Raw genomic sequence first — 27,410 nt, forward strand, 5'->3', positions numbered from 1 at the left:
GTTATCCTTTGTTGCGTTATTTTTTAGCTACTTGGACAAACTTTTGATTTATTATAGGGAGGGCTACATGTCACCTCAGCACCCTGGCAAACAGATATATTAGTAAGATCATCTTTGAATAACGGTCGCCCTCTGCTGGTCAATTTATGTACTGTTTATTTCTACGGCGTCCACGAAGGACCAAACTAGAAATTCCCTATTACGGATTCGTTTGATGAGTTGTGTCCTAGCGCCATCTCCATATTTTTTTCAAAGACCCCTTTGGATACAGCCCGGCAGGGAAAGGGTTAAGGAGCGGGGGGTCCAGATGCCTCCTCTCCTGCTCGCTATGACGAACAAATGAACTCCCGGGGAATGAAATTTAAATTCCACAAAGGAGAAAAAGTCCTATGTTTCGAACCTGACCCTACGAAGGCTAAAGTACTCTATGATGCTAAGGTAATTGGCTTGTTGTTTAGCAAATAGTTTGTTTGCGGTCACAAGACTGATACAGCATGCAATTCCCAAACATTTTGATTGCCAGTTTTTATGGCTTTATCCAATACTGTAGCTAAGTTAGACATGTTTATTTGATATATCCGGACAGACCACAGAAGGCCCGATCGAGGTTGCCATGCTAGCTAGCTGCTAAAAGGCTAACGTTTGCTATTAGGCTAACGTACCGTTAACTGGTAGGTTTATGGCAAAAACGAGGCCATCAATAATGGCTGCAGCCGTGTTGTTTGTTGCTAATCTGCACATGCTGTAGCCAAGTTAGCGCGGGTATATTCTTTTTTAGCTAGCTCGAAGCTGCTACATTTAGCCAACTAAGTAGCTAACGTTAACTGTCGCAACAACAACTGTCCGCTAACGTTGGAAGTAACGTTAAACTAGCTAGCGTTAACGTTAACCACCAACGGTGAATTAACATAGGCTAGCTAACGTTAACCCATGCTATGTGCAAGGCCAGGGCAACAAATTACAATCAGCCAACCCTTTGTTTACATAACATTAGCTAGTTAGCGCCAATTAGTAATGTAACGTTAGCTAACGTACTGTTAGCTAGCTGTCTAGATGTGGTGATATATTTGCCTGCTGTCTGTTACACGCTAACTTGAGTTTTGTCGGCTAACGTTCGTTTCTGGAATTGTATGTTTTAGGTCGTCGATGTTGTAATTGGCAAAGATGAACGTGGAAAGCGAGCCCCAGAATACCTGATTCACTTCAATGGTTGGAACAGAAGGTAAACTCACACACAAGACACAGTCTGAGTTGGTGGGCTTGAAGAAGGGATACTGGGGAGGAGGATGGGTGGGACAGGTAGGAGGGTTCTCGCTGTGTTCCTGGGGGGATGGATGGATGGATGGGAGGGTCATTCCCTGTTTCTATGAGTGGTTTAGGTTCATTTCCCCATCCTTTGTGGGCTCTGCCTGTCGAGCAGCAAAAGGGCTCATTTTCCAACATACTGTTAGCTGATAATGTTTACTTTGCAAGCTACTGGTCGAAATCTTCTACGGTTGGCTAAACATAGTGGTAACTTTTATTTAACAATCCCTTAAACTGTACGTAGTTGTCAATGGCTTTAGCTGTCTATATGGTGGAAATCATTGAGTGTGCAGAGAAACCTTCAGTGGAGCTTTGTCCTTTATCACTTAGACAATGCTGTTATGCCAACAGCATGCAGCTTGAATTGGAAGGGGCGGTACTCATCATCTGTTGTTTTTTGTTGTGCTACAGTTGGGATCGATTGGCAGCAGAAGACCATGTGCTCAGGGAAACTGACGAAAATCGCAAATTACAACGTAAACTGGCTCGTAAAGCTGTGGCTCGCATGTAAGTTTGTCTCCATTGGAGAAGATCGGAAAAGTAAGCATTAGGCGTGACTGCAGATTTGGCGCAAGTGTCCTGTCTAACTATGTCCACTTCAACCCACAGGAGGAGAAAGGGATGGGGGAAGAGACGTCGTCGTCTACCCGGTGTTGAGTCAGCTCTGAAGACACTTCCTGAAGAGAAGGAAGAGAGTGATGACGCATGTGAGTTTGACTGTTCCGTCACACTCAAACTAGTGCTAGTGCAAAGTAGTTTATCAGAATGTATTTTCATTGGAAATGGCTTGCAAGCTAAAATGACATGTACCTTTTTGGTGGGGGTATCTTTCAGGTTTGATTACGTCTTCAGACAACAGTGACGAGGACGATTCCGAGGATCCTGAATCTTTGAAAAGCGAGGAGAGTGACTCTTCCGAAGATTTGGACAAAATGGTAATGTGTTTTGAGTTATAGAGTACGACAGACAAATATGTTTTCTTAATACATAACTTATCGACTCGGTTGTTCTATTGACGTTGTCAGAAATACACATTTTGACAAAATGGCTGGATGGATCTGACTGTTTGCCCATCTATCTCCAGCAGGAAGAGCAGGAAGCTCACGCTAAGATGGAGAGTGAGGACAAGACCATCAACATAGACATCCCTGAGGTTCTCAAGAAGAAACTGGAGGATGACTGCTACTACATCAACAAGAGGAAGAAGGTGTGTCATTAACCTCTAGGGGAGGTGGGACGAAATCGTCCCACACTATTCAACAGCCAGTGACAAATCAGAGCGCCAAATTTAAAACCACAAAATGTCATAATTCAAAGTTCTCAAACATAGGACTATTTTACACCATTTTATAGATACACTTCTCCTGAATCGAACCACGTTGTCCGATTTCCAAAAGGCTTTACAGCGAAAGCAAAACATTTGATTATGTTAGGAGAGTACATAGACACAAATAATCACACAGCCATTTTCCAAGCAAGCATATATGTCACATAAACCCAAACCACAGCTAAATGCAGCACTAACCTTTGATGATCTTCATCAGATGATACTCCTAGGACATTATGTTATACAATACATGCATGTTTTGTTCAATCAAGTTCATATTTATATAAAAAAACAGCTTTTTACATTAGCATGTGATGTTCAGAACTAGCATACCCACCGAAAACTTCCGGTAAATTTACTAAATTACTCACGATAAACGTTGACAAAATACATAACAATTATGTTAAGAATTATAGATACAGAACTCCTTTATGCAATTGCTATGTCCGATTTTAAAATAGCTTTTCGGCGAAAGCACATTTTGCAATATTCTGAGTACATAGCTCGGCCATCAAGGCTAGCTATTTTGACATCTGCCAACTTCGGGGTCACCTAAACTCAGAATTACTATTAGAAAAATTGGATTACCTTTGCTGTTCTTCGTCAGAATGCACTCCCAGGACATCTACTTCAACAACAAATGTTGTTTTGGTTCCAAAGAATCCATAGTTATATCCAAATACCGCCGTTTTGTTCATGCGTTCAGGTAACTATCCAAACGGTGACGCGCGAGCGCATTTCGTAACAAAAAAAATTCAAAATATTCCATTACCGTACTTAGAAGCATGTCAAACGCTGTTTAAAATCAATTTTTATGCTACTTTTCTCGTAAAATAGCGATAATATTCCAACCGGGCAACGTTGTATTCATTCAAAGGCTGAAAGAAAAAAATGGAGAAGTCTCGTGAACGCGCATCTCAGTCTCACTGTCCCCAGGCTGACCACTCACAAACAGAGTTGCTGTACTTTGCCCAGAGACAGCAAACATCCCATTCTACTTTCTGGCGGCTTTAGAGAGCCAATGGAAGCCTTAGAAAGTGTCACGTTACAGCACAGATGCTGTATTTTCGATAGAGATGCAACAGAAGGACAACAAATTGTCAGACAGGGCACTTCCTGTATGGAATCTTCTCAGGTTTTGGCCTGCCATATGAGTTCTGTTATACTCACAGACACCATTCAAACAGTTTTAGAAACTTTAGAGTGTTTTCTATCCAAATCTACTAATTATATGCATATTCTAGTTTCTGGGCAGGAGTAGTAACCAGATTAAATCGGGTACGTTTTTTTATCCGGCCGTGAAAATACTGCCCCCATACCACAACAGGTTAAACAAAGATAACACCCACTTTATTGTCGTTCCATATACCTATTCCTAACCCTCCAAATCCTGAGATATTGGTCATGTTCAGTAGGGACAAAACGTATAAAAACGGGGAGGTACTAACTGAACTAGTCCAATAGAACACAGATTTGTCATTTTCTGTAGCAATTTTTTTTGCCTCGATGTACCCTACTGAATGCGACCCTTGACTTTTGACAATTCAACATCTCACTGCCAATGAGCTGTGATCATGAAGGGCCTTGTTATTTTTCTCCCCAGTTGGTGAAGCTTCCGTGCCAGATGAACATATTGAACATCTTGGAATCATACGTGAAGCACTTTGCCTTCAACGCAGCCTTCTCTGCCAATGAGAGGTACAGAAGTCACCAGAGCACCGCCCAGACCAGCCTCAGTCCTCACTATGTTCCTCCAGAGAAGAAGTGAGTCCCCAAAGCACAAAATTTCCCATTAGCCTTTTCGCCCCCCATGGGCTACATAATGTTTTTTTTTTGACATTGCAGGCACCTGCCAACTGACTGATCTACAAATCACCTTACATCATAAATAACTGCTCAGTGTTATTTGTAGATCAAGTATGTCAGTCACAATATTACCAATAAGATTCGATGCTCTCGAACATGGTCATCGTGGATGAAATGATCTTTGTGATAGTAGCTAGAAGTCACCATTTTGTTTCAGTGAGGAGCTTTGCAAGGAGATGGTGGACGGCCTGAGAATCACCTTCGACTTCACCCTTCCCATGATCCTCCTGTACCCCAACGAGCACGCTCAGTTCAAGAAAGTCAGCTCCTCCAAGTTTTTCCTGCCTATCCGGGACAACACAGCCAGCTCCAGCAAGTAAGACCGACATCAGGCTATGTATGCAGTCCTCTTGAATAATTAACATCGGGTCATTTTCAGGTGGGAAGACGAAACAAAATGAAGTTGAAAACGTTTCACTGTTGGAAGACGCTAAGTACATCAGGCCATTTGTCCAGTTTGTTTATCTGACCTAAGATGAAAATGCCAGTGACAAATTATTGTACGTTTCTTTGGTTTTGTGATGTTGGATGTCATTAACAAACTGGTCTTTCTTTGATCATCTCCAACCCAGGACCCTGCGTGAGCGCACCCCCAGCCCCTCGGGCCACAACCCCTCCACCCCCCAGTCCACAGACAGCCAACCGGCCCTGAGCGAGGCCTCTACCACCACGGCAAACCCCACCACCACGCCCAAACGCCGGCGCTGTGTCTCCGCGGCCGACCCCGACGCCCCCCAGTCCCTGCGGCGCTCCACACGCCACACCTCGGGGGGCGAGCGCATGGCGGGCGAGGGGGGCAGCGGCAGCGCTACGACCTCACCCCAGCCCAAACGCCGCCTCGCCAGCCTCGACACGCCTGCCCAGCTGCCCAAGTTCTTCCTCAATCTGGAGAAGAGTGAGTGGCAAGAAAACACACCCAATCACAGAATAAACAGTTGACCGTGTAGTGCTTTACTTTATGCAATGTCACTCGTTGCCTCTGTTGTTGTAATGACCATATCCATCCTCTAGATGGCACCCTTCCCTGTTGTCATACATTACAGTACTCTCCCAAACAAATGGAATATTGTCTGCGCACGGCTTCTCAGTGCTACAGCACACAGTAAATGTCTGTTGTTTCTGAAGTGTCCATTCCAATGTTGTCCTCCACCCACGCCATCAGTTGATTGCCTGCCCTCCTGTCCCCTTCCCAGAAACCCCTGTCCACAGTGGCTCGTCCTCTCCGTTGCCCCAGACGCCCAGCAAGGAGGGCAGCGGCGTCTTCTCTGGCCTGGAGAGCCGACGGAACAATGAGCTCAACGAGGTCCTGAGCTGGAAGCTGACCCCTGATAACTACCCCCAGAGTGACCAGCCTCCCCCACCTTCCTACTTGTACGGCTCACAGCACCTCCTACGCCTCTTCGGTAGGTGTCCGCCTAAGCCCTTTCTCTGTGTGTGTGGGGAAACGGGGATTGTTGTTTAGTTCAATATAGCCTCCAGTCACTCATTCTCTTTCAATCTTGTTTATTCCCCTCATATAGTGAAGCTGCCAGAGATCCTGGGGAAGATGCAAATCCCAGAGAAGAACCTAAGGGCCCTGGTCAAACACCTGGAGCTCTTCCTAAGGTACCTCCCATCTTATTATTAGAATAATCACGTTTTCTTTACTTTCATTCTTCTTTTAGTGATCAGCCACACACCATAACTAGGCTAGAACCAGGACTACAATAATCTCTTATTTTGGCTGCCATAGCTCACCTCCATAGAATCTAGGCCTGGAACATTTCCTTGTGCTGCCGTAAAGCCAATGTCAGGTGGTTATTTAAGAAGGAAATGTCTTGGCAATAACCTTCCTGGTTAAATAAAGGTCATAAATCACATTTTCTAAACTGGGTGGTTTGAGCTCTGAATAGCGATTGGCCAAAAGCTGTGGTATACCACGGGTATGACAAATTACTATATACTGTTGTAATTATGTTGCTAACAAAATTATAATAGCATTAAGGCACCTCAGTGTTTGCGGCATATGGTCAATATACCACGGCTAAGGTCTGTATCCAGGAACTCCACGTTGCGTCATGCATAAGAACAGCCCTTAGCCGTGGTATATTGGCCATATACCACACCTCCTCAGGCCTTATTCCTTTAATAACCCCTCAAGCCAAATTAACGCACAGTGGAACCGAAGATGCACAAGAAACCAGTATCCAGGATTAGTGACACTGACTGGGCGAAGCCCGTTATCCCCCAGTCAATCACTGCCTGGTGTATAATTGGGCCGGCCGCCTGGCAGGAAGGGACAGGCTGCCGTTTAGTTGCCGTGCCGATGACAGTTCCATGATAGACTCCCTTTGATCACTGCGACACGATACTGCCCACGTCAGCATTTCTTTGGACGTGCTCATTTAGCTAGCCTGGTAAGTGGTTTCCACTTGATGGGCCTCTGACGTACTAACGTTAGCTTAGCATGCAGAAATGTTTGGACACTGCGGCAGCTTGATGGACCTCCGCTGTAACATGTACATTAGCCTATAAAAAAAAAATGGTGGACAGTGCAGCCGGAGAATAGAGAGAGAGGTTTTTCCCCCAGGGGGCTTTTTGTATATCTTAGAGAGGAATGGGGGTCCCTGTTGGGAGCAATGGGAGTGCAGTGTGCATTGATCTGCTGACACGCGCACACAATCCTCTCCGCCTATCCAGTGTTAGCCCCGTCACCTGAAGTCTAGTGCATACACCGGGGCAGTTAACTGTGGTGTAATGCTATTAGGTAGCAACTCTCTGTGTGATTCATGCAGCTCACTGAGTGGAAAAAGTGCTCACTGACCTGTAAGCTGGCTCAGACTGCATGCCTTCCACGGTTATTGTAGCCATAATATCGTCTAACAGGATGTGATCAGTCGACGATGGCTTGAGATGTTATTTATGCAGAGGGATTGATTTGCTGTTTTTGTGTCTGTGCATGCACCTCTCTGTGTGTGTGTGTGTGCACGCACCTGCATCTGTCTGTGTGTGTGAGAGACTGTCGGACTACATTAAAGTGAAGGGAGTTGAGTGGGCGTTACACAAGCCTGCGATTCTAATCTTTAAATCCTGCCCAGCGATCTTCAGCTGTCCCCAAACCTAGGGGATTTATTCTCTCTCCTTCATTAATCAAACGCCTGCAGTTTCCCCTCCAGCCACCGCTCAGCGCTGTTGCACAGAGAGGGACATACGACTCCTTCTCGCAGCTGGGTCCGTCTCAATAGTCTATTAGGGGCTTCTTCCACTAGTGTCATCTTTTTATTGACAATAACCACGTTTCCATCCACAATGTTTTATGCAAGTGAAGTCATTCCGTATAAAAATAATCGTGACGGCTGTGATGGAAACAGGAAGTTTCTGTATAATTTGATGAATTTGTTCATTTGATATGGTGGGATCTTTTTGTGTCAGTAAAATTATGTGAGAAATGGCGGTGGAAAGGCCTTTATGCACAAATATTGTTATAATAGCCATAATCTCGAAGTAAACTTGGGAGTCACGCGATGACATGGTGTGGTGTCCTCCCAATACGACTCTGGGGAAACCATGCAGTTTATTAAGCTATGATGAACTTCAGAGTGGTGAAAGTGTACGATATGAGCTTGATGCGACTTTCCAATAAATATCAAAGGTATTACTCTGGTGACATGATCGATGCTTGACTGCCATTTGACAAAAAAAATATTATTCTCATGTGGACTAGCCTACCAGCACTATCGGCAAGCTGTTGGCTAAACCACACGTGCCAAGACCAGACTAGGCGCATTTGCTATTTAACGCAACAGTTTTTGTCATGAAACTATCGACAAGGTTGAAAATGTGATGAACTTCTGATTTTTATTCGATACATGAAAACATAAGCGAAAAAGACAATTTGGTGCTTTGGTTTTCATCCGCGACAAGTCAATTTGTTGGAAACACACCGCTGGTGGGAAAATGCACATTGGCTTTGTGCAGATTTTGGAATATTCGCATGAAAATCTGTCGCTAATTGGATGGATACCTGGTTACTTGTCTGAAAATACAGGAGCGTTCAGAGAAATAATGTTGGATGCTTTAAGCAATATATTGATGCCTGCCTACGATGGGCGTGAACAGCTGAAGTTAAATCCCATTTATTTTAGTCTGCTACGGATTGAAAACTAATATCTTTAAAAAGGAGGTCTCTTCAGACTAGTAAGAGACAGGAAGGGAAAAAACCTGACTGGATGTTGACTGTAGCAAAGTGGAGAAGTGCATGCTGGGTTTGGGCACACGGGCGGATCTCTGGAAGAATGGTGAATCGTCTGGTGTGTTTCTGTGATACAGAGGGAGGGACAGTGGTGTAAAAATACTTTAAAGTACTACTTAAGTCTTTTTGGGGGGGGTGTCTGTACTTTACTATTTGTTTTTTACAACTTTTACTTCACAACATTCCAAAGGAAAATAATGTACTTTTTACTCTACATTTTCCCTGACACCCAAAAGTCCTAATTTCATTTTGAATGCATAGCGGGACAGGAAAATGGTCCAATTCACACACTTATCAAGAGAACATCCCTGGTCATCCCCACTGCCTCTGATCTGGCGGAATCACTAAACACAAGTGCTTAGTTTGTAAATGATGTCTGAGTGTTGGATTGTGCCCCTGGTTCTCCATAAATATAATTAACAAATGGCAATTGTACCATCTGGTTTGTTTAATATAAGGAATTTAAAATTATTTATACTTTACTTTTGATACTAAAGTATATTTAAAACCCAAATACTTTCCGACTTTTACTCAAGTAGTATTTTACTTGAGTCATTTTCTATTAAGGTATCTTTACTTTTACTCAAGTATGAGAATTGGGTACTTTTTCCACCACTGGGGAGGGAGAGCGAGAGAGTGCCTAATGTGTATCAGAACGAGGATGCCTGTGTCCGCCCAGCTGCACTCCTATAAAAATGTGTCCATATCTAACATCTGCAGAGAAATGTGGTTCAACTTTACAGCCTTTGCTCGACATATGCACTGACTAATAGATAGAACGACCAATAAATAATGAAATATATCTGGAGCCACGGTCCCGTGGTCCGTACTGACTAGTTCGGTGCTCCACAATGATGATGATAATTTGTCGCTGGTTAAAGCGCCTCTTAATTTCTCCCTCTGATGAGGATAATTTGTTTGCAGACAAATTAGAAGATTGGGTAGAGCTAAGATGAGATGGCAAGATTTAGAGGATTTGGCTGAGCAGCGGTTACTAAGAACATTCCGGATTATTTTTCCCTACTGATTAGATGGGGAGATTTTCCCTCTCCAACTCTGGCGAATTGGGTTATTTAAGGCAAGTTACTAAAAGCACTGACTGACTGCAGGCCTGGAGTGGGGGAGGGGTGTTAACAAGCCCCGTGTTGGAAGGAAGACACCAGGATTGGGGGGGCTGAGTAACTAGTCTGGTCCGTGACATCCACAGTAGTCGGGGGAGTGATGCATTTCCCACGGTGGTCTTTGTTTCGAATGCATGAGCTGTCTGTTGATGGCCGTGCTGTGTTAACTAGCCTTAACTTCATACTTCTACTCAGTGTGGTGAATTAGACTCCGTTATGGTGTTATATCTATCTTCTCTCTCTCTCTCTCTCTGTCCCTCTTCCTCCTCCTCTCTCTCTCTCTCTCTCTGTCCCTCTTCCTCCTCCTCTCTCTCTGCTCCCCAGGTTTTTGGCTGAGTTCCACGAGGACTTTTTCCCGGAGTCGGCGTACGTGTCGTCATCGGAGGCCCAATACTGCATGAAGCACCCGCGGGCTGTTTACTGAGGCCATTTATCTCACCCTGCCTCGCCCTGAACTGCACTGCTGGGAGGCGAGCTCCGAGCAGCTTCCCAAACCATCCCTTTCTTTCACTTCCTCTCTGCGACTGCGCCATTAGCCCTCTCTATGTTCACCCCTTGCCCTCCTAAATCCAACCCATGCAGCTATGTGGTTTTGCCCGGCCTATCGGAAAGAAGTACAAGGGTCTTGGGCTTCTGATCCGCCCAGTACCTCGCTCTCCCCAGCCCCCAACCTGGCAGTCTGGCCTTAGGAACAGACCTCCCTGGATGCAATCCATACCTAAAGCATGGACGTCTACTTGTTATCCTAGGCTGTAGACCCTAACCCCCTGCTGGGGTCTTTCCCATGATGCTGACTTTGTCTTGCTTTCTCTCGCTCTGCCGCTCAAGGACCACGTTTGGCCGTCTTTCTCTAACAGCATCTGCGTCTGATCCTTCTCTCTCCGTCCGCCTAGACAAGCCAACACAGAGAGAAGGGCTATTTGATATGTTTGCTTTGTGTGAGACTATTGGCTTCTCCTCGGCTCGCCACGCTTGCTGCCCCAAGCCACGCTTCAGTGTGTGTTGTCGATTTCTAAATGCTTGTAGAATGTCATTACTCTGGTAATGTCTACTATCCGTGTTCCTCTTGCTTAGAGGGGCTGTGAGGTTATGGCCACTGTGTGTTCCTCTTTATATTTGTCATGGCATTACCCGCAATGTTTGAGAAAGGTCAAGTGTGTTGAATCAGTTGATGTATAAATTCCTTATTCTGTTTTTGTTTTATTATACACTGTTAACTTGTAGACTCGAACAGGAACACACTGCGGAGGTGGAAATGTAAAAATATCAACTTTTAGTCTGTTTTCTATTAGTCTTATCTGAAATAAAAGTTGGAGCAATGTTTTTTTTGCATGTGGTTTATGAATATTGCTGTTCTGTTGATTCATAAAGACCTAGGGCGGGATTCAATGCAAGGCGTGTTATATGGCAGCAAAATATAAACAGGTAATTGACCCTTGAGCCGAACTGCGCAACGTTTACTGTGAATGCAATCTCTGCGAATGTTGTTGCCTTTTTAAAAGGTGAATTGTCGGCGGTGTAGATCGCTGTGCTAAAACGCGCCATGCGTTTTAATCCTGGTCCTATTCTCTGCTGTTCTTCTCTCCTTCAAGTTGAGTCCCTTTTTCCTTAAAGAAACATTCTTCACTATAAAGGTTGTTCTAAACTACAGCAAAGTACAAGGGCAGATCGTTGGGTTTATCCTCAGGGTGAATCGGCTACGGTTTGAGATTAAACAGGGCCTTTGGTCTCAGAGGTGTGATATTTGAGAAGGGCAGCCCAGGGGAGGGAGCCTGGACCAAAGGCAGTGTTCTTCAGAGGATGACTTCAGCCTCCTTTGATGGGCACACAGCGTTTTGGGTTGTGCCCTGTCTGTCAGTCACTGGATTTTGGTGCTGCTCCATTGATTTGAGGTGCCGGAGGTCCTAACAACACACAGTGCCCGTAGACCAGGGATCATCCACTAGGTTCAGCGGTAGGCCAATTTTTATTTTAGATGATGGACAGGGACGGAACATAATTTCTGAGAATTTGTAGACTGCAAATTGACCTCAAGAAGCTCAAAACGGATCTAATATTTTTCTAAAACATAATCATTTCAACCCTTACTTACATTTGTATGCAATCACATATACGGTATGTCTGTTATGAGTGGGAATACTTTGGAACAGATTTGAAATAAAATCACTTTAATCTGATTTGCTGTTTACAGTCTTGTCCAACAATAAAAAATTAAATAAAACTGAGGGGCCAAATAAAATCACCCGCAGGGCCAAAATCACCTGCGCACCAGTTGGTGAACCCTGCCGTAAACAATGTCTCCCCTCTGTCAGCTTCTGCCGTAGCTGCCTGCTGTAGAAACCCTCTGAACATTGACCTACATACACACACACTGCCTCTGAATATGGGTTTTTGAGTGTAAAGGCCAGTGTTGCGATCAACGTACAGAATATTTTTGGCTCTGAACAACTCCAGTGGTTCTGGTTGCTCTGACTGAAACCCCTCCCTCAAGCTATCACATTGCCTCTAAATCAGGGGTATTCAACTCTGACCATGCGAGGTCCGGACTACTGCTGGTTTTCTGTTCTGCCTGATAATTAATTGCACCCACCTGGTCCCAGGTGTAAATCAGTCCCTGATTAAAGGGGAAGAATGATAAAAAGGACGAACTGGCTTCGAGGCCCAGAGTTTGAGGACTAGATAGTGTGTTTGGGGGGTTTTCTGAGGGAAAATGCTTAGGGTGGCCTTTGACTTGTAATTACAGTCCTATCATGTGGTCAACATCTCTAGGCCCTGAGGGTCAGAGGGAATGACTAGAGCCTCATCTCGCCACCGGCTAGCCTAGCCCTGACCCTCTTCAGAACAACCAGATAACTACACCAAGGTTCCGGAATCACTGGCAAATGTGATGGATTGCAATGATAGGATACAGTATGTAGGCTTAACCAACGCAGTTGCCTTGTGGTAAGTGTCTGCCCAGAGAATGGAAGGTTAGGGGTTCAGTCCTCGGTGGAGTCATACTCACAACTCAAAATGTCACAAGTTTGCTGGCTGTCCTCCAGTGATATCTGTTGATGTATTATTCGCCTACATATTTTTCATATCAGATTTCATTTTGAAAATACACTGCTTTTTTCATCCAAATACTTTAAAATGTCTCGTACACATTGACACTCACCAATGAAAACAGGGACAAGTATATTGTCCACATTTTGAGTCACACACATACTGTAGTTTGTTTTCATTCAGGATTTCCATGTGGCAGACTATCACGTATTATTACTTTGGCTACAGTCGGTGCAGTGCTGAAGCTTTCTTCAATACACTAGGAGGGTTTCCATAGCAAAACTATGCTCTTTGCTCCCTCAGCCCTAGGGAGGTTATCATTGCTACCATTACAGAGGCTAAGTGGGTTTAGCGGTAAGCGCTAATGCTTTTTGGATAGAATGGAGTCCTGTAATCAACCACTTCTAACTGAAATCCGAGATCAACACCCTGCGTCGGTGCTATCATATGGCCAGGATAGAGCTTTGTGTTCAAGAATCTCCGTCTCCCAGCCGCAATAAATCGATTTCTATTCCACCCTCTCGATATCCACTTACCTACTGATTCAATTGGCTGGAGAGCCGTGTGTGATATCACCTGAAGACGATAGCAACGCTCACCTCACACAACTCCTCACCTCCTTTCTTTAGTTTCTTCTCTCTCTTAGTCTCATCCCTTCATCTCACCATCATTCTCCAGCGTGGCTGTCGGGGCATCATGGAGGGTGGTGATGGAGCGCAGGCGGAGAAAATGGAGAAGATGGACACTAACCCCAGTGTTGATGTGTCACTGATGGATGTCGGGTGGCAGGAGACAGCCATTACCCAGCAGTCTGCAGAGTGAGTAGCCTCTAGCTAGCACTTGATGTTTGGTTTCTTCTCTAATGACAGAGTGAGAACAGCCCTACTTTCTTCAGTCTGTTTTCTCAGTAGATGCCGGTTCCAAGCAATGCTAATATTTAGGAGTAGAGTTGAGGATTGAAGGTCATTAGGGTTGTACTGTCCAGCAAGTATTGGTTGAAATTCCTATTGTTGTAACGTCAGAAATAGTTTGGACCTAAATAACTGTCAAAGTTATCGACCAAACCATCAAACCTTTTGAATCTCAAAGTATTGTTGTGAACGTTTTGTCCTCTGATTGCCTGCTGTTATTGCTACTCCTAACCAAGTCCCTGACTCAATTTTTCTGGCTCAGCTAACTTCTCCCAGGGTGTCACTTTCTAAATCTCGGATGGGCTTTAAACGCTACACCCCCCACAAAGACACTTACTGCATTAGTAAATTTCATAAAAATAGTGAAACATTAAAAAAAAGTTTTACTTTTTAGATAAAACTACATTAAATATATTTATGTCACCAAATAATTTATTAAAACACACTGTTTTGCAGTGAAGGTCTACAGTATCCTCAGCACTCTGTAGTGTGGCACCATGGTGTAGCCGGAGGACAGCTAGCTTCTGTCCTCCTCTGGGTACATTGACTTTAATACCAAATCTAGGAGGCTCATGGTTCTCACCCCCTTCCATAGACTTACACAGTAATTATGGCAACTTCCGGAAGACGTCCTCCAACCTATCAGAGCTCTTGCAGCATGAACTGACATGTTGTCCACCCAATCAAAGGATCAGAGAATTAATCTAGTACTGAAAGCATAAGCTACAGCTAGCTTGCAGTGCATCAAACGTGGTGAGTAGTTGACTCAAAGAGAGATAAAGATAATAGTTGAACAGTTAACTAATTAATGTCTTCCAAAATTAAGGAGAGAGAGAGAGAGAGCTAGCTAGCTATATTTGGCTGTATTTTTTTTTTAAGTTAACTTAACTAGCAAATGCAGCTAGCTAGTTTAGCATACTCAAACACCCGGCTCAAACAGAGAGGGATGCTATGTTAGCTAGCAGGCTATGGCTATCCAACACTGGAACTCTTCCAAGTCAAGGTAAGCTTTTGGTTTTATAATTTGTTTTCCTACCGGGGCCCACTGTACACTGTACTGCATGAGTGTAGTGGGTTTACTAACTCGTTAGTTCTAGTTGACATAACATGACAACGATGTAGGCTGTGTATAGCGGTTAGCGGTCATGATATGAAGGTTTGACTTGGAAAGGTTTTTTCACCTGGTAACAGACAACTGATGTGTTGTGCACTGAAGTCCACAAGTGAAGGGGAAAAGATGAGAGGAGGAGAGCACGTAGATAGCTGCGAGAAGGAATTATATATATATCTATCTATATATATCTAATTTGCAACTGTTGGACTAATGATTACATCCTAGAAGCAGGCAAGAGTGTGCAAGGCAGTATTGAATTTGTAACTGTCTCACCTTGATTACTCAAAATTCTCTCGACCTGTGCACCTACATTGTAAACTTTCATTCATAGGCTAGGTTGTAGCAACCTCATGATGGGTATAGGGAAAATTTGACTCATGTAGTAGCCTAAACCTATCGATGTTACATTGAACTGGTTTAATGGAATATGAATGACAGTCATCCAGTATGCTGTAATAGAAATAAGGCAATGTTCATAATAAAAATAATCCTCCTCCCTCATCTTAAACGGCACCGACCGCCACTGGATGTGATATGCGCCTGGATAGTTGATACTGATCCAGAGTCTTCTTTGTTTGTGTTTTTTCTATTGAATTCCATTATATAATACTTAGATTATTGTGAAGTATTATGGTGGGGATGGAGAGCATACGGAGATGGGTGTAAACATGGATATTGGGATATACTGTAAGAGTTAAGATTTGGCAGAGTCAAGCAATTAACACTTGTAGGCCTCAAAGAGAAGTCTCGCAAATTACACGTTTTTTGTGTGTGTAAAGCAACGGATCTGGTGTCAAAATCTGATTTGGGAATCAGATTCCCAAGCCACCTCCTGTAGGTAGTCCTGGACACTTCTACACCACATACCCCCCTTATTGGGTAAAGCAAAGAGAGAAGAGCAAAAATCAACCGTCACTCAACATCCTGCTCTACATTCCAATTCATTTCATCTTGCTTTAATCACTTTTCACCCCACACCGGACGCCAGTGATCATTATTAGAGAGGCGTGTCCAAGCGTAGCCGGACGCCACAGGGATTTAGATAGCCCATACATCACGGCGCGGTCTGTATTCATCCACGTACGCCCCACTGCCCCATGGGAGGACCCCACTCAGTCCTACTGAGACAGGAAAGCTGATATAGGGTAACGCGTTTGGCGTCGTTGAGTAAAATACCGTATTTCATTGAACTCCAGATTTGACTATTTGTCATCCCTCTGACAGGTTATGACATGAAGCAGTGAGAAGGTTTTCAATGTAAAATGCGTACAGTTTAAAGTGCTGTATGGAAACGGGGAGAAAGCAAGTGAGAATAGGGATTGCAAATACCTTGATGGGTGAAAGTGAAGATGTCAATTGTTCTGTTTACATCACAGTGGTGTATTCATTTCAACACGTGTTGACATGAAGCTTTCAAGAGATGTCTGTGAAGCACATTGCGGCTCTAATTTGAACAGAAGCCTTTGTGGTTGTACTCACCACCTCGCCACCACAACTTATGATCGACAAGTACAGTAATTATTGACCCCTGAATGTCAAATATCATACATATGTGAATGTAGTACACATATAGCTCCTTCAGATCTTTGATAAATGGGGTCGATTCAACCATTGACCTCTTATCCCTTCAAAGTCTACCCTTATTGCAGTCATTCATTCCCACGCATCCTCACTTTCCATAACCTTGTAGCGGTCTTATCCTCTTCCTCCCACTACTCTCTCTCTCTCTTTTTCACTCTCACCCCTTGTTCCACTCTTATGCCCTCCCCATCCTCTCGCTCTCTCTCTATCTCTCATTCTGCACACTCATTCACTCTCTATGAATGTCCTTGTCTTGTATCCAATGCTGAAACAGATAATGTGACAGAGCAGTATTCATCAAAGCCTAGCTCTCTCTCTCTCTCTGGCTCTGTGTCTAAACCCCAGCACAAGGAAACAGTTAATGTTCTTGCACTGTATTTAAAGTCTAAAGAGGTTACAGTGGTCGGGAGAGTTTAAATCTGATTGAGCCATCTGGAATGTGCCTGTACCCGCAGCTGGCTGGGATGAGCCAGGTGAAACGTTCCCACTCTCTCTCTCTCTCCAGATGTGTCCGTGGAGGGATACCGCCCCACCTCACACCGCGCCCTCCCAACGCACCAGAGCCCCATCAGCTCTCACACAAACACACCTACTGCACATTTTCTCAATCATACTAGTGCATTTATTTTCCAATACTTTTTGACATCCGTTGTAATTACTTAATCTCCGTCTTGGGCTCAAGCAGAGTGATTTTGCTGCTGTATTTTTTTTTTAATGTGACGTGGCCTTTTTACCAGCCCTGAGGATCAGGGTATAGAAGCTGGGAGTGCTGCAGGATGATACTCTGAGTCATGAGGTAAGGATACATCTTTACTTGGAGTGAGGGATTTTTGTTCTTTAATGATGTGAAAATGTGTGTATGTGTGTGTCTCTGTCTGGTTGTGTTGTGTTCAAGACCACCTAAAGCGAGACCGGTTCAAGACTGGAGAAAATCGATTCCGAGTCAAGACCAAAACAATATTAATGTGTCATAAAAGGAGTGCGTATATTTGGCCTGGCGAAGTGATTTTATGACTGAATAGGAACTGATCATTTAGTTTTTGTACTCCACTGGTCTCAGCTGGTCTCAGGAAGAAATTAGTAGTCCTCATTGTCCGAGGCCGAGTCAAGACCGAGTAAAAATGTATCCAACACCAAGACAAGACCAAGACAATAAATGGTTTGGAGACCTAGAACACTGCTGTCTGTGTGTACATTTCTGTGAATGTGTGCCTCTGCACACGCAGGTCGGTCCCACCCCCCCCCTCCGCTCTTGTCTTGACTCTGACTCTATTTTCTCCGGTCTTGGTCTTGACTTGGACTGGATTTGCTCCGGTCTCGGTCTTGACTCGGATTTCGATTTTCTCCGCTCTTGAACAGGCATGTCTTAATGAGCTACAGTGTACGGTAGTACTGGCTTGCAGGCGTAGGCAACATTTAATCACATCTAACATGTGACAAAGGTTAATTTGCCAATTAACCTGGGTATAATCTACAAGCCATTTTTGCCAGAAACTACCGGAGATTAAACTTGAAATGAGGTGTGGAAATCAAATAATGAACACAACAAACTTGGTCACATCCGTAGGCCACATCATCTCATTAAACATTGTGTGCTTATAAAATATGGAGCAATTATTAAAAAAGAAAAGTTTCTTTCTGTAATGAAACAGCGGGTTCATAGCTCCTCTGGGTGTACTGTCTTTAATTCCAGCTGATCCAATAACCCATTACCTTCCATAGAGACGGTAATTAAGCTTTTAATTGGTTTCATATAACATGAATATTACATGAATACTGCCAGATCTGTGTCCTGTACACCAAATCAGGAGTAAGTTACATGCCTGTTCTTTGAAACAATTTCGGAGGCAGTCTATCAATTTCAGATAAAGGGCACAGTCATGGGCACTGTCGTACTTCGAAGTGAAATCGATATACCTTTGTGACTGCATGTAAATATTGATAAACTTTTGATGGATAGATGACCAGAGGGTTTAAGCATGGTTAAACGTACTGGGGGACCAGTACGAAGAAAAAAAAGAAAATGTATGAAATGTATGCACTCACTACTGTAAGTCGCTCTGGATAAGAGCATTTGCTAAATGACAAAAATGTAAATGTAAATGTTGTCCATACTGTATGGCTGTCCTCTTGGTCTATGCCATGTAGTAGAGTTATCTCAGTAGCCTTATGTGTATTATGCCAATGTTAGCCTGCTGTCCTCCACACATACACACACACACATATACACACACACACCATTCAATCGTGTTGTTTGTATGTCATGGGGAAAAAATGGCGCTTCTACCTCAGTGGTGATCCTGCCCCAGAGTCCTGTGGCAGGTCACATGACCAGATGAGTTCCGGTTGGAGCACTACATCCTGATGGATAGCATGCTATAGAATTCTGGCTTGTGCTCATTGGCTAAAATAGTCAGCTTTCAACGGTAAAGCTGGAGTGCTTGTGAGCAGAGCCCCCTTACCTTCACACAATGCCAATATATATATTTATTTTTTTAACGATGTTATGCAGCAGCAATGTCAGAAAGTAGAGAAACCTGCATGTATGACATTGGCTATGGACAGATTCGCTAACCTATCATTTTAGATTAGAGGCAGTCAGCTTACTGCAGAGATGCCCAGCATCTGTCCCCTTAAGGCAAAGCCCTGTACTAGGCAGGAGCAGAGGTCACCATACACACAGCGCCATCCACCATGTCATCACATCAAATTAGCACAGGCCATGAACTACAGTATGTTAATAATACTGTGTTCATGTTATCTACTGAACATGTAAGTCACATAGAGTGAGGAGGACTTTGAGAAGTTAAAGTACATGTACGTTTTTGACCCTGTTGGAATGAAGATCTGAACAATAAATTATAAATAAAGTGCTGATTGGTGAAGTCGTTTAGGTTGCCGAGCGATATATAGGCCAATCAGGCAAAATCAGGAAATGCATTCCCAAGCCAAGCCACATTATGTAAAGTAGGCTCATGGTTCAAATAAGTGGATAAAAAATAAATAGCTTTAACTTACTAGATGCTTCATCTTGTTTTTCCTAGTAAACGGCCAGTTACGTAAGGGCCTAGCCATTCCAGATGGATGCTGCCTGCCACAGACTAGAGGCACAGCAATTTGGTGAACAGTCAATGCGGCGTGTTTCATGGGGCACCGCTGAGCTGCGTTAAATGAGAGCTTTGCTCAGTGGAAGTGGTATTAAGCTACAGAGTCCATATGCAGGGTAGTGATGTTCAGTCATCCTAGTTCATAGATCACAGTTTAGCCCCGGTTGACTGATGCTGTGTTGATCTTTTCACATGCAGATTTGTTTTATACCGTTAGCAATAGCTGAAAATAGCCAACTCATTTAGTTGTTTTTCTCTTGTTCCTGGAGGTTTGTCAATACAGTGTGATCTATGCTTGATTATTTTAGGTACTGTGTGTGGGAGGGAGGCAGCGATTTTAAAAAAAACAACAAAAAAAACAGTTATCCAATAACCAATAATACTGGCATCAGACAGCTGTCTCTAACTGCCGCTCCTGTCTCTGCCTCTGGTAGCGGCTTTGGAGTGTACTGGCTGGCACACATCTGTTCACGCATTGATCCTCTCCCCGTTTGTGTTGATCTCCCCATCACACTCACACACATCACAACGTTCTTTCTCTCTGTTTTCATTGTGCTCTCTCACTCTCTCTCTCTCACTCTTTCTCTCTTGCTCTCTCTCGCTATCTCTTTAAGCACTGGCCTGGAATGTGATGATGTTGTGTCATTATTCAGGGTGGGGGAGGTTGTCTCCCCAAGGGCACTGGCCCCTAACTCGCACAGCATGACACTGTGAGTGTGTCTGAACGTGTGTGTGTGTTGAACGGTTTATCCCGGCTAGCCCAGATGCCCAGGCTAAATCCATCACCAGCGGTGCTGCGCAGCGAATGCTAAGCTGGAACATTTGGCACTGAGCTGAGGAGCAATAGGGAGGGAGGTGAACAAAAAACACACCAGGGAATTGGATTTTCAGAGGGACTCTCAGGGAAAGGGACTGGAGCACTTTCCCCTTTGAGCCTTTAGCGGGCTGGAGTGACCGTCCGTCCGTCTGAAGGGATGGAACGGTGCGATGATGAACTAGGGGTCTTCACCATCATCCAGTGAGTACTGTACTCTGGTCTTTCTGCTTCACAGGCATGTGTTGTTCTCCTCCTTTATGCCTTGAATGATCTTTGTCCAGCTATTATCTTGTTTGAACTACTAGGTAGAGTAATGGGGAGGTTTGTAGGCCCTCTGAGGATGTGTGGCGGTGGAGATCAAGCTGTCGTGCTGTATTCAGTAGAACTATAATTGTTTTTTCATCCCCTTACAGAAAAAATCACATGAAATTTCACATGTGAAAACGTGTCTTTGGAAATGTTCCACATGTGCAGTTTCATGTTATCACATGCTTCTCTACATGTTGTCACATGTTATCACATTAACTTCACATAAGATCACGGGTTATCACATGAAAACGTGTTTTGAAACACCTCACCTATTCACATTTTTCTGTACGGGTCTTTCCAAAATGTCAGGTTGTGCTGGATAGTGAGCCTTCTGTTGCCTGTGTGCAAGTGTTGCTGAGCTTTGAGAAAGATGGCAGCAGTATTGAGTTGGATCTCATAGTGTTGCTGAGCTTCGAGAAAGATGGCAGCAGTATTGAGTTGGATCTCATAGTGTTGCTGAGCTTCGAGAAAGATGGCAGCAGTATTGAGTTGGATCTCATAGTGTTGCTGAGCTTCGTTAAAGATGGCAGCAGTATTGAGTTGGATCTCATAGTGTTGCTGAGCTTCGTTAAAGATGGCAGCAGTATTGAGTTGGATCTCATAGTGTTGCTGAGCTTCGAGAAAGATGGCAGCAGTATTGAGTTGGATCTCATAGTGTTGCTGAGCTTCGAGAAAGATGGCAGCAGTATTGAGTTGGATCTCATAGTGTTGCTGAGCTTTGAGAAAGATGGCAGCAGTATTGAGTTGGATCTCATAGTGTTGCTGAGCTTCGTTAAAGATGGCAGCAGTATTCCACATGCTTTAGGTACACATCCTGAGAACACAAACCAGCAAACTAAAACATGCACAAACCCCATCCTCAACCATCTCGAACCTCAGTTGGTCTTTGAAGGCGTTGTTAATCAAACTAATTTAACAATCCATAAACCAATTAACAATCCATAGAAAGGCAGCATGTAGTGTGGTGTATTGGCACTTGATATCTGAGCGGTAACAGTCAGCATGGGGTACAATCCAACCCCTCACTAGTCAATATGTCCCATATCAATAGTAGGATTTTTAAAGCTTGTTAAGAGCTATTCTGTGGCCATCAGTACCCAAACCAATCAGGGCAGAATTGTTGTTGCATGGCATGTTGGGTAAGCGAGATGGTCTGATGGTAATTTCATCTGTCATTGCGTTTTTCCTGAGCTGCATTATAAGTGGCTAATGTTGATCAATGATACTGTCTATGCAGGCAGATGCACACATGCCTTTCCTATTGGAAAGTGAAAGCAAATGATAGGAAATATAATGGAGTCTCATCTAGCTCCGAGGGACTGCATGCTAAAAGAAAGGAAGGTATTCTCAAGTAGAAGCTTTATAGTATGTACTGTGAGGGGTGTTTTATCAAATTCTTGGTGTGAATATAATAGTTATGTTAAGGTTTTGGTTACATTGTTTTAAGGTTAAAGAGGAGTTGGACATCTACAACTACCTATAGCAACATTTCAGACTACAGAAACACAGATACTCTATTTACCTAAGCCACGGAGGAACAATGGCATCAAGGTGTGTAAGTCCATCCTTGCTTATTTTTTGGTCATTAAATTAAATGAGAAATCTCCTTCAGGTTTTTTATTTCTGCTTTTATTTTTACCCAGGCTTGAACATCTTGAATTAATTGTATGCCGAGCTGCCACAGTACCACTAACCAGCATTTCCCAAACTCAGTCCTCGGAACCCCAAGGGGTACGTGTTTAGTTTTTTGCTCGAGCACTACACAGCTGATTCAAATAATAAACTAATCATCAAGCTTTGATCATTTCAGTCAGCTGTGTAGTGTTAGGGAAAAAAACTAAATGTGCACCCCTTGGGGTTCCGAGGACTGAGTTTGGGAAATGCTGCACTACACATTGCCATGTTTCTATAGTGGGATGAGTCAGGGGACTAGAATAGTCCATGTTTCTATAGTGGGAGGAGTCAGGGGACTAGAATAGTCCATGTTTCTATAGTGGGAGGAGTCAGGGGACTAGAATAGTCCATGTTTCTATAGTGGGAGGAGTCAGGGGACTAGAATAGTCCATGTTTCTATAGTGGGAGGAGTCAGGGGACTAGAATAGTCCATGTTTCTATAGTGGGAGGAATCAGGGGACTAGAATAGTCCATGTTTCTATAGTGGGATGAGCCAGGGGACGAGAAGAGTCCATGTTTCTATAGTGGGAGGAGTCAGGGGACTAGAAGAGTCCATGTTTCTTTAGTGGGACGAATCAGGGGAGAGTCAGGGGACTAGAAGAGTCCGTAGCTGTGTTCGAATACCCATACTGTATACTGCATACTTAATGAGTATATACTACATACTATTAGTTCATTTTAGTGTACTGTAAACAAATGGTATTCTTTCAGTTGAGCATACTTCGCCTGTCTACCGGAAGTTGTTTCTGTTGCTATGGAACCTCTTGCTTGTTTGTTAGCATAGCAAATTACTACCTAGATATTTTACGACTTCGGTTGTGTTCGTAAATTCAATTTGGAGTGCTCTCTGGGCGTTCGTAAATTCAGAGCATTGTCAGAATGTCCGTTCGTAAATTCAGAGCGTTTCGCTCTCGGAGCGTTCATACTACGAGCCTTCTAGACAAGCTAAATTACTTTTATGCTCGCTTTGAAGCATGCAACACTGAAACATGCATGAGAGCATCAGCTGTATTGGACTACTGTGTGATCACGCTCTCCGTAGCCGATGTGAGTAAGACCTTTAAACAGGTCAACATTCACAAGGCCACAGGGCCAGACGGATTACCAGGACGTGTACTCTGAGCATGCGCTGACCAACTGGCAAGTGTCTTCACTGACATTTTCAATACTCTCCCTGTCTGAGTCTGTAATACCAACATGTTTCAAGCAGACAACCACAGTCTCTGTGCCAAAGAACACTAAGGTAACCTGCCTAAATGACTACCGACCCGTAGCACTCACGTTTGTAGCCATGAAGTGCTTTGAAAGGCTGGTCATGGCTCACATCAACATCATTATCCCAGAAACCCTAGACCCACTCCAATGTGCATACCGCCCTAACAGATCCACAGATGATGCAATCTCTATTGCACTCCACACTGCCCTTTCCTACCAGGACAAAAGGAATACCTATGTTAGAATGCTATTCATTGACTACAGCTCAGCATTCAACACCATAGTGCCCTCAAAGCTCATCACTAAGCTAAGGACCCTGAGACTAAACACCTACCTCTGCAACTGGATCCTGGACTTCCTGACGGGCCGCCCCCAGGTGGTAAGGGTAGGTAACAACACATCCGCCACGCTGAGTGCCAAGTCTAGGTCCAAAAGGCTTCTTAACAGCTTCTACCCCCAAGCCATAAGACTCCTGAACAGCTAATGAAATGGCTTACCAGTCTATTTGCACCCCCCCCCCCCATTACACTACTCTGTGTTTATTATCTATGCATAGTCACTTTAACTATACCTACATGTACATATTACCTCAACTAACCGGTGCCCCCGCACATCTGTACCAGTACCCCCTGTATATAGCCTCGCAATTGTTATTTTACTGCTGCTGTTTAATTACTTGTTACTTTTATTTTTTACTTAACACTGTTTTTCTTAAACTGCGTTGTTGGTTAAGGACTTGTAAGTAAGCATTTCCCTGTAAGGTCTACACCTGTTTTATTCGGCGCATGTGACAAAAACAATTTGATTTGATCACACGCTGGACCCTCTGGCCAAGGAGTAGGGTTGATCCGAGCGTTCTGACCTCACAACGGCAGTCAAGAACCCAATCTAACTGGCTAACATTGGCTAGCTACTTCCAGACACAACACCTCACTCTGACCATTTTACTCGCCCTAGCAGAGCTGGTTAATCTGTTTTCATGTAACTGTGCTGCTGGCAACAATTTAATCATGCTTTTTTTGCAGACGTTAACTGACACCGGCCATATTCAATGGGTGTTGATCATTTGTAAATTTGTTTGTTGTTCTGTGCTCCCCTGGCACACTCAGACGAGAATGCTCTGAAATCGGAGTAGATAGCCAGAGCGAATTAACAATGACCATTGAGAACGCACAACGACTACACCACTTAGCTAAGCTAAGAATGACATATAGTTAATATACTGGCAAGTTCGATGTATTAGTACTAGCCAACTAACGTTTTAGGAAGCTAGCTAATTTACCGGTACATAATGTTGTAATGATATGTTGTGGTTTGTAAGGATAGCGTAGCTAACAAATTGTCAGCCAAAGTAACTTATTTGAAAAGTCATTACTTTATTACATTGCTCAAAATTTCTTAACATTTGTCATAATTACTTAAAGCAATGAAATTGTATCCACTCTCGTCGGAATTCGGCTGCATACTTTCCGCCATTTACTTGAAATCTGAAACCGTTGTGAAGCCACGTCCATTCTCTGAAGAATTGCATTATGGGCCCTAAAAGCACAGAAATAGTGTCCACTGCTTGAATACTTCGTATTTTGGCGAATTTAGAACGACATCCGGGAACTGTTGGAATTCTAACTATATCCATTCTATGACCAATAAGCATACTACATACTCAATTTACGTCACAAATAGTACGATTAGAGCGGTTAGTATGAGTATGGGCTCCTGAGTGGTGCAGCGGTCTAAGGCACTGCATCTCAGTGCTAGAGGCGTCACTACAGACCCCGGTTCGTGATTGGGAGTCCCATAGGGAGGCGCACAATTGGCCCAGCGTCGTCCGGTTTAGGGTTTGGCTGGGGTAGGCTGTCATTGTAAATAAGAATTTGATCTTAACTGACTTGCCTAGTTAAATAAAGGTTAAATTAAATAAATAAATTACAATTTGAACACAGGTCATGGTTCTATAGTGGGAGGAGTCAGGGGACTAGAAGAGTCCATGTTTCTATGGTGGGAAGAGTCAGGGGGCTACTTGCTTTTTGACTGTAACACCAGTGTTACACTAGTGTATAATCCTTATGTTATACTAGGGAAATTGAATTTCCATAGCTAGGTCTGACAGTGAGGACTTGTGAAGCGCAGAACCAACAACCTCTGCATAATCAAAACAGTTCACAGTTAGCCATTGTTGTGTAACTGCCAGCTGATCAGTACCAGTGGCCTGACCCAGTGAGACACAGGTGCCGGCCCGCGCAGATGGAAACAGAGAAGTCTGAGCCTTTTGGGTAAAACACTGGGGTAAATCATGAATGGAAACGTGGCACATTCTCAGCAATTGCGTAAGACACAGAAGTCAAAACCACAAGACTTGACGGCTTTGTAATTATAGTGCACACTTTCGTGGTTACATCATGGCATTAGGGTTTAGCCCACGCGTCGGGAAGCATTGACAGGTTACAGGGTCAGGGTTGTGTTGGCTTGGGTTCAGAGGGGCAGTAGTTTTGAGTTAGATTTACAGTGAAGTCACAGGTTGGATTAAGGTTACTCACATAGTTCTAATAAGAAACCAGTTGGTTTTGTTTACTGTAAGGGTGATGTAACAATGTATAAATATGAGATTTTCTCTGAAAAGTGAATAACACACTTTCCACTACTGTATATTTGTATTGGTGAGCATGTACAGTACGAGTCAAAAGTTTGGACACACCTACTCATTCAAGGGTTTTTCTTTATTTTTACTATTTTCTACATTGTAGAATAACAGATATGGAATCATGTAGTACCCATAAAAGTGTTAAACAAATCAAATATAATTTCATGCGTTTGAGCCAATCAGTTTGAGCCAATCAGTGGCAGTATACAAAAGATAGCCCTATTTGGTAAAAGACCAAGTCCATATTATGGCATGAACAGCTCAAATAAGCAAAGAGAAACGACAGTCCATCATTACTTTAAGACATGAAGGTCAGTCAATCCGGAAAATGTCAAGAACTTTGAAAGTTTCATCAAGTACAGTTGCAAAAACGGTCAAGCACTATGATGAAACTGGCTCTCATGAGGACCGCCACAGGAAAGGAAGACCCAGATTTACCTCTGCTGTAGAGGATAAGTTCATTAGAGTTCCAAGCCTCAGAAATTGCAGCCCAAATAAATGCTTTACAGAGTTCAAGTAACAAAAACATCTCAACATCAACTGTTCAGAGGAGACTGCGTGAATCAGGCCTTCATGGTCGATTCACGCAGCAAAGAAACCACTACATTTGCGTTTTTTGTTACTTATTTTTTTAAACTTATTTTGTACATAATGTTGCCTCTACTGTCTCTTATGACCAAAAATAACTTCTGGACATCAGGACTGCGATTACTCACCACGGACTGGCAGAATCCTTTTTTTCCTTTAACGAGTCTGACAAGCCCAACGTGAACGATATACTGCTTCCTCGGGAACAGGCCCAGATCCCCGTGATTTGCGTGAAGAGGAGGCGAAGAAAAAGGAGCCAGAGGGCGGGCTGCCTTCGGAGAATTTGTAGGCAATCGAATAAACCCCCACTTCCTTCCATTCTGCTAGCAAACGTGCAATCTTTGGAGAGTAAAATCGATGATCTACGCGCAACGGGACATTCAAAACTGTAATATCTTATGCTTCACGGAATTGTGGCTGAACGACGACACTATCAACATACAGCTGGCTGGTTATACCCTGTACCGGCAGGATAGAACAGGGGCGTCTGGTAAGACAAGGGGTGACGGACTATGTATTTTTGTAAATAACAGCTGGTGCATGATATCTAAGGAAGTC

At 43.6% G+C, this 27,410-nt stretch overlaps 2 protein-coding genes across 3 annotated transcripts in view; both read left to right on the plus strand.

Annotated features, from left to right (window-relative positions):
* Nucleotides 1–191: 191 nt before the first annotated feature.
* On the plus strand, nucleotides 192–11,173 carry LOC115196086 (male-specific lethal 3 homolog). 2 transcript variants are annotated; one of them, XM_029756616.1, is made up of 12 exons: nucleotides 192–438; nucleotides 1,140–1,222; nucleotides 1,717–1,812; nucleotides 1,915–2,012; nucleotides 2,140–2,240; nucleotides 2,390–2,512; nucleotides 4,236–4,396; nucleotides 4,656–4,814; nucleotides 5,071–5,393; nucleotides 5,692–5,901; nucleotides 6,019–6,103; nucleotides 10,175–11,173. In XM_029756616.1, the coding sequence occupies exons 1-12, from the start codon at nucleotides 340–342 to the stop codon at nucleotides 10,272–10,274; spliced, it is 1,638 nt and encodes a 545-aa protein (XP_029612476.1). In that variant the 5' UTR covers nucleotides 192–339; the 3' UTR covers nucleotides 10,275–11,173. The 2 variants fall into 2 exon arrangements, with proteins under 2 accessions (XP_029612476.1, XP_029612477.1); XM_029756617.1 differs by having other exon boundaries at nucleotides 2,393–2,512.
* Nucleotides 11,174–13,542: 2,369 nt separating this feature from the next.
* LOC115196087 (FERM and PDZ domain-containing protein 4) overlaps nucleotides 13,543–27,410 on the plus strand; it is a 67,281-nt gene continuing 53,413 nt past the window's right edge. The window contains exon 1 of the mRNA XM_029756618.1: nucleotides 13,543–13,713. Within this exon, the coding sequence (XP_029612478.1) occupies nucleotides 13,592–13,713 (122 nt within the window). The 5' untranslated portion in view covers nucleotides 13,543–13,591. The remainder of the gene's footprint in view (nucleotides 13,714–27,410) is intronic.

This window comes from Salmo trutta, chromosome 6 (assembly GCF_901001165.1).
Source record: "Salmo trutta chromosome 6, fSalTru1.1, whole genome shotgun sequence".
Taxonomy (NCBI): domain Eukaryota; kingdom Metazoa; phylum Chordata; class Actinopteri; order Salmoniformes; family Salmonidae; genus Salmo; species Salmo trutta.

What these genes read in the sequence shown, in the direction of transcription:
- LOC115196086 (XM_029756616.1), top strand. Translation starts at nt 340, where the DNA reads ATGAACTCCCGGGGAATGAAATTTAAATTCCACAAAGGAGAAAAAGTC. An exon ending in ACATCAACAAGAGGAAGAAG is followed by an intron (nt 2,513 to 4,235) that starts GTGTGTCATTAA and finishes TTTTCTCCCCAG; the next exon opens with TTGGTGAAGCTTCCGTGCCA. An exon ending in CACCTGGAGCTCTTCCTAAG is followed by an intron (nt 6,104 to 10,174) that starts GTACCTCCCATC and finishes TCTGCTCCCCAG; the next exon opens with GTTTTTGGCTGAGTTCCACG.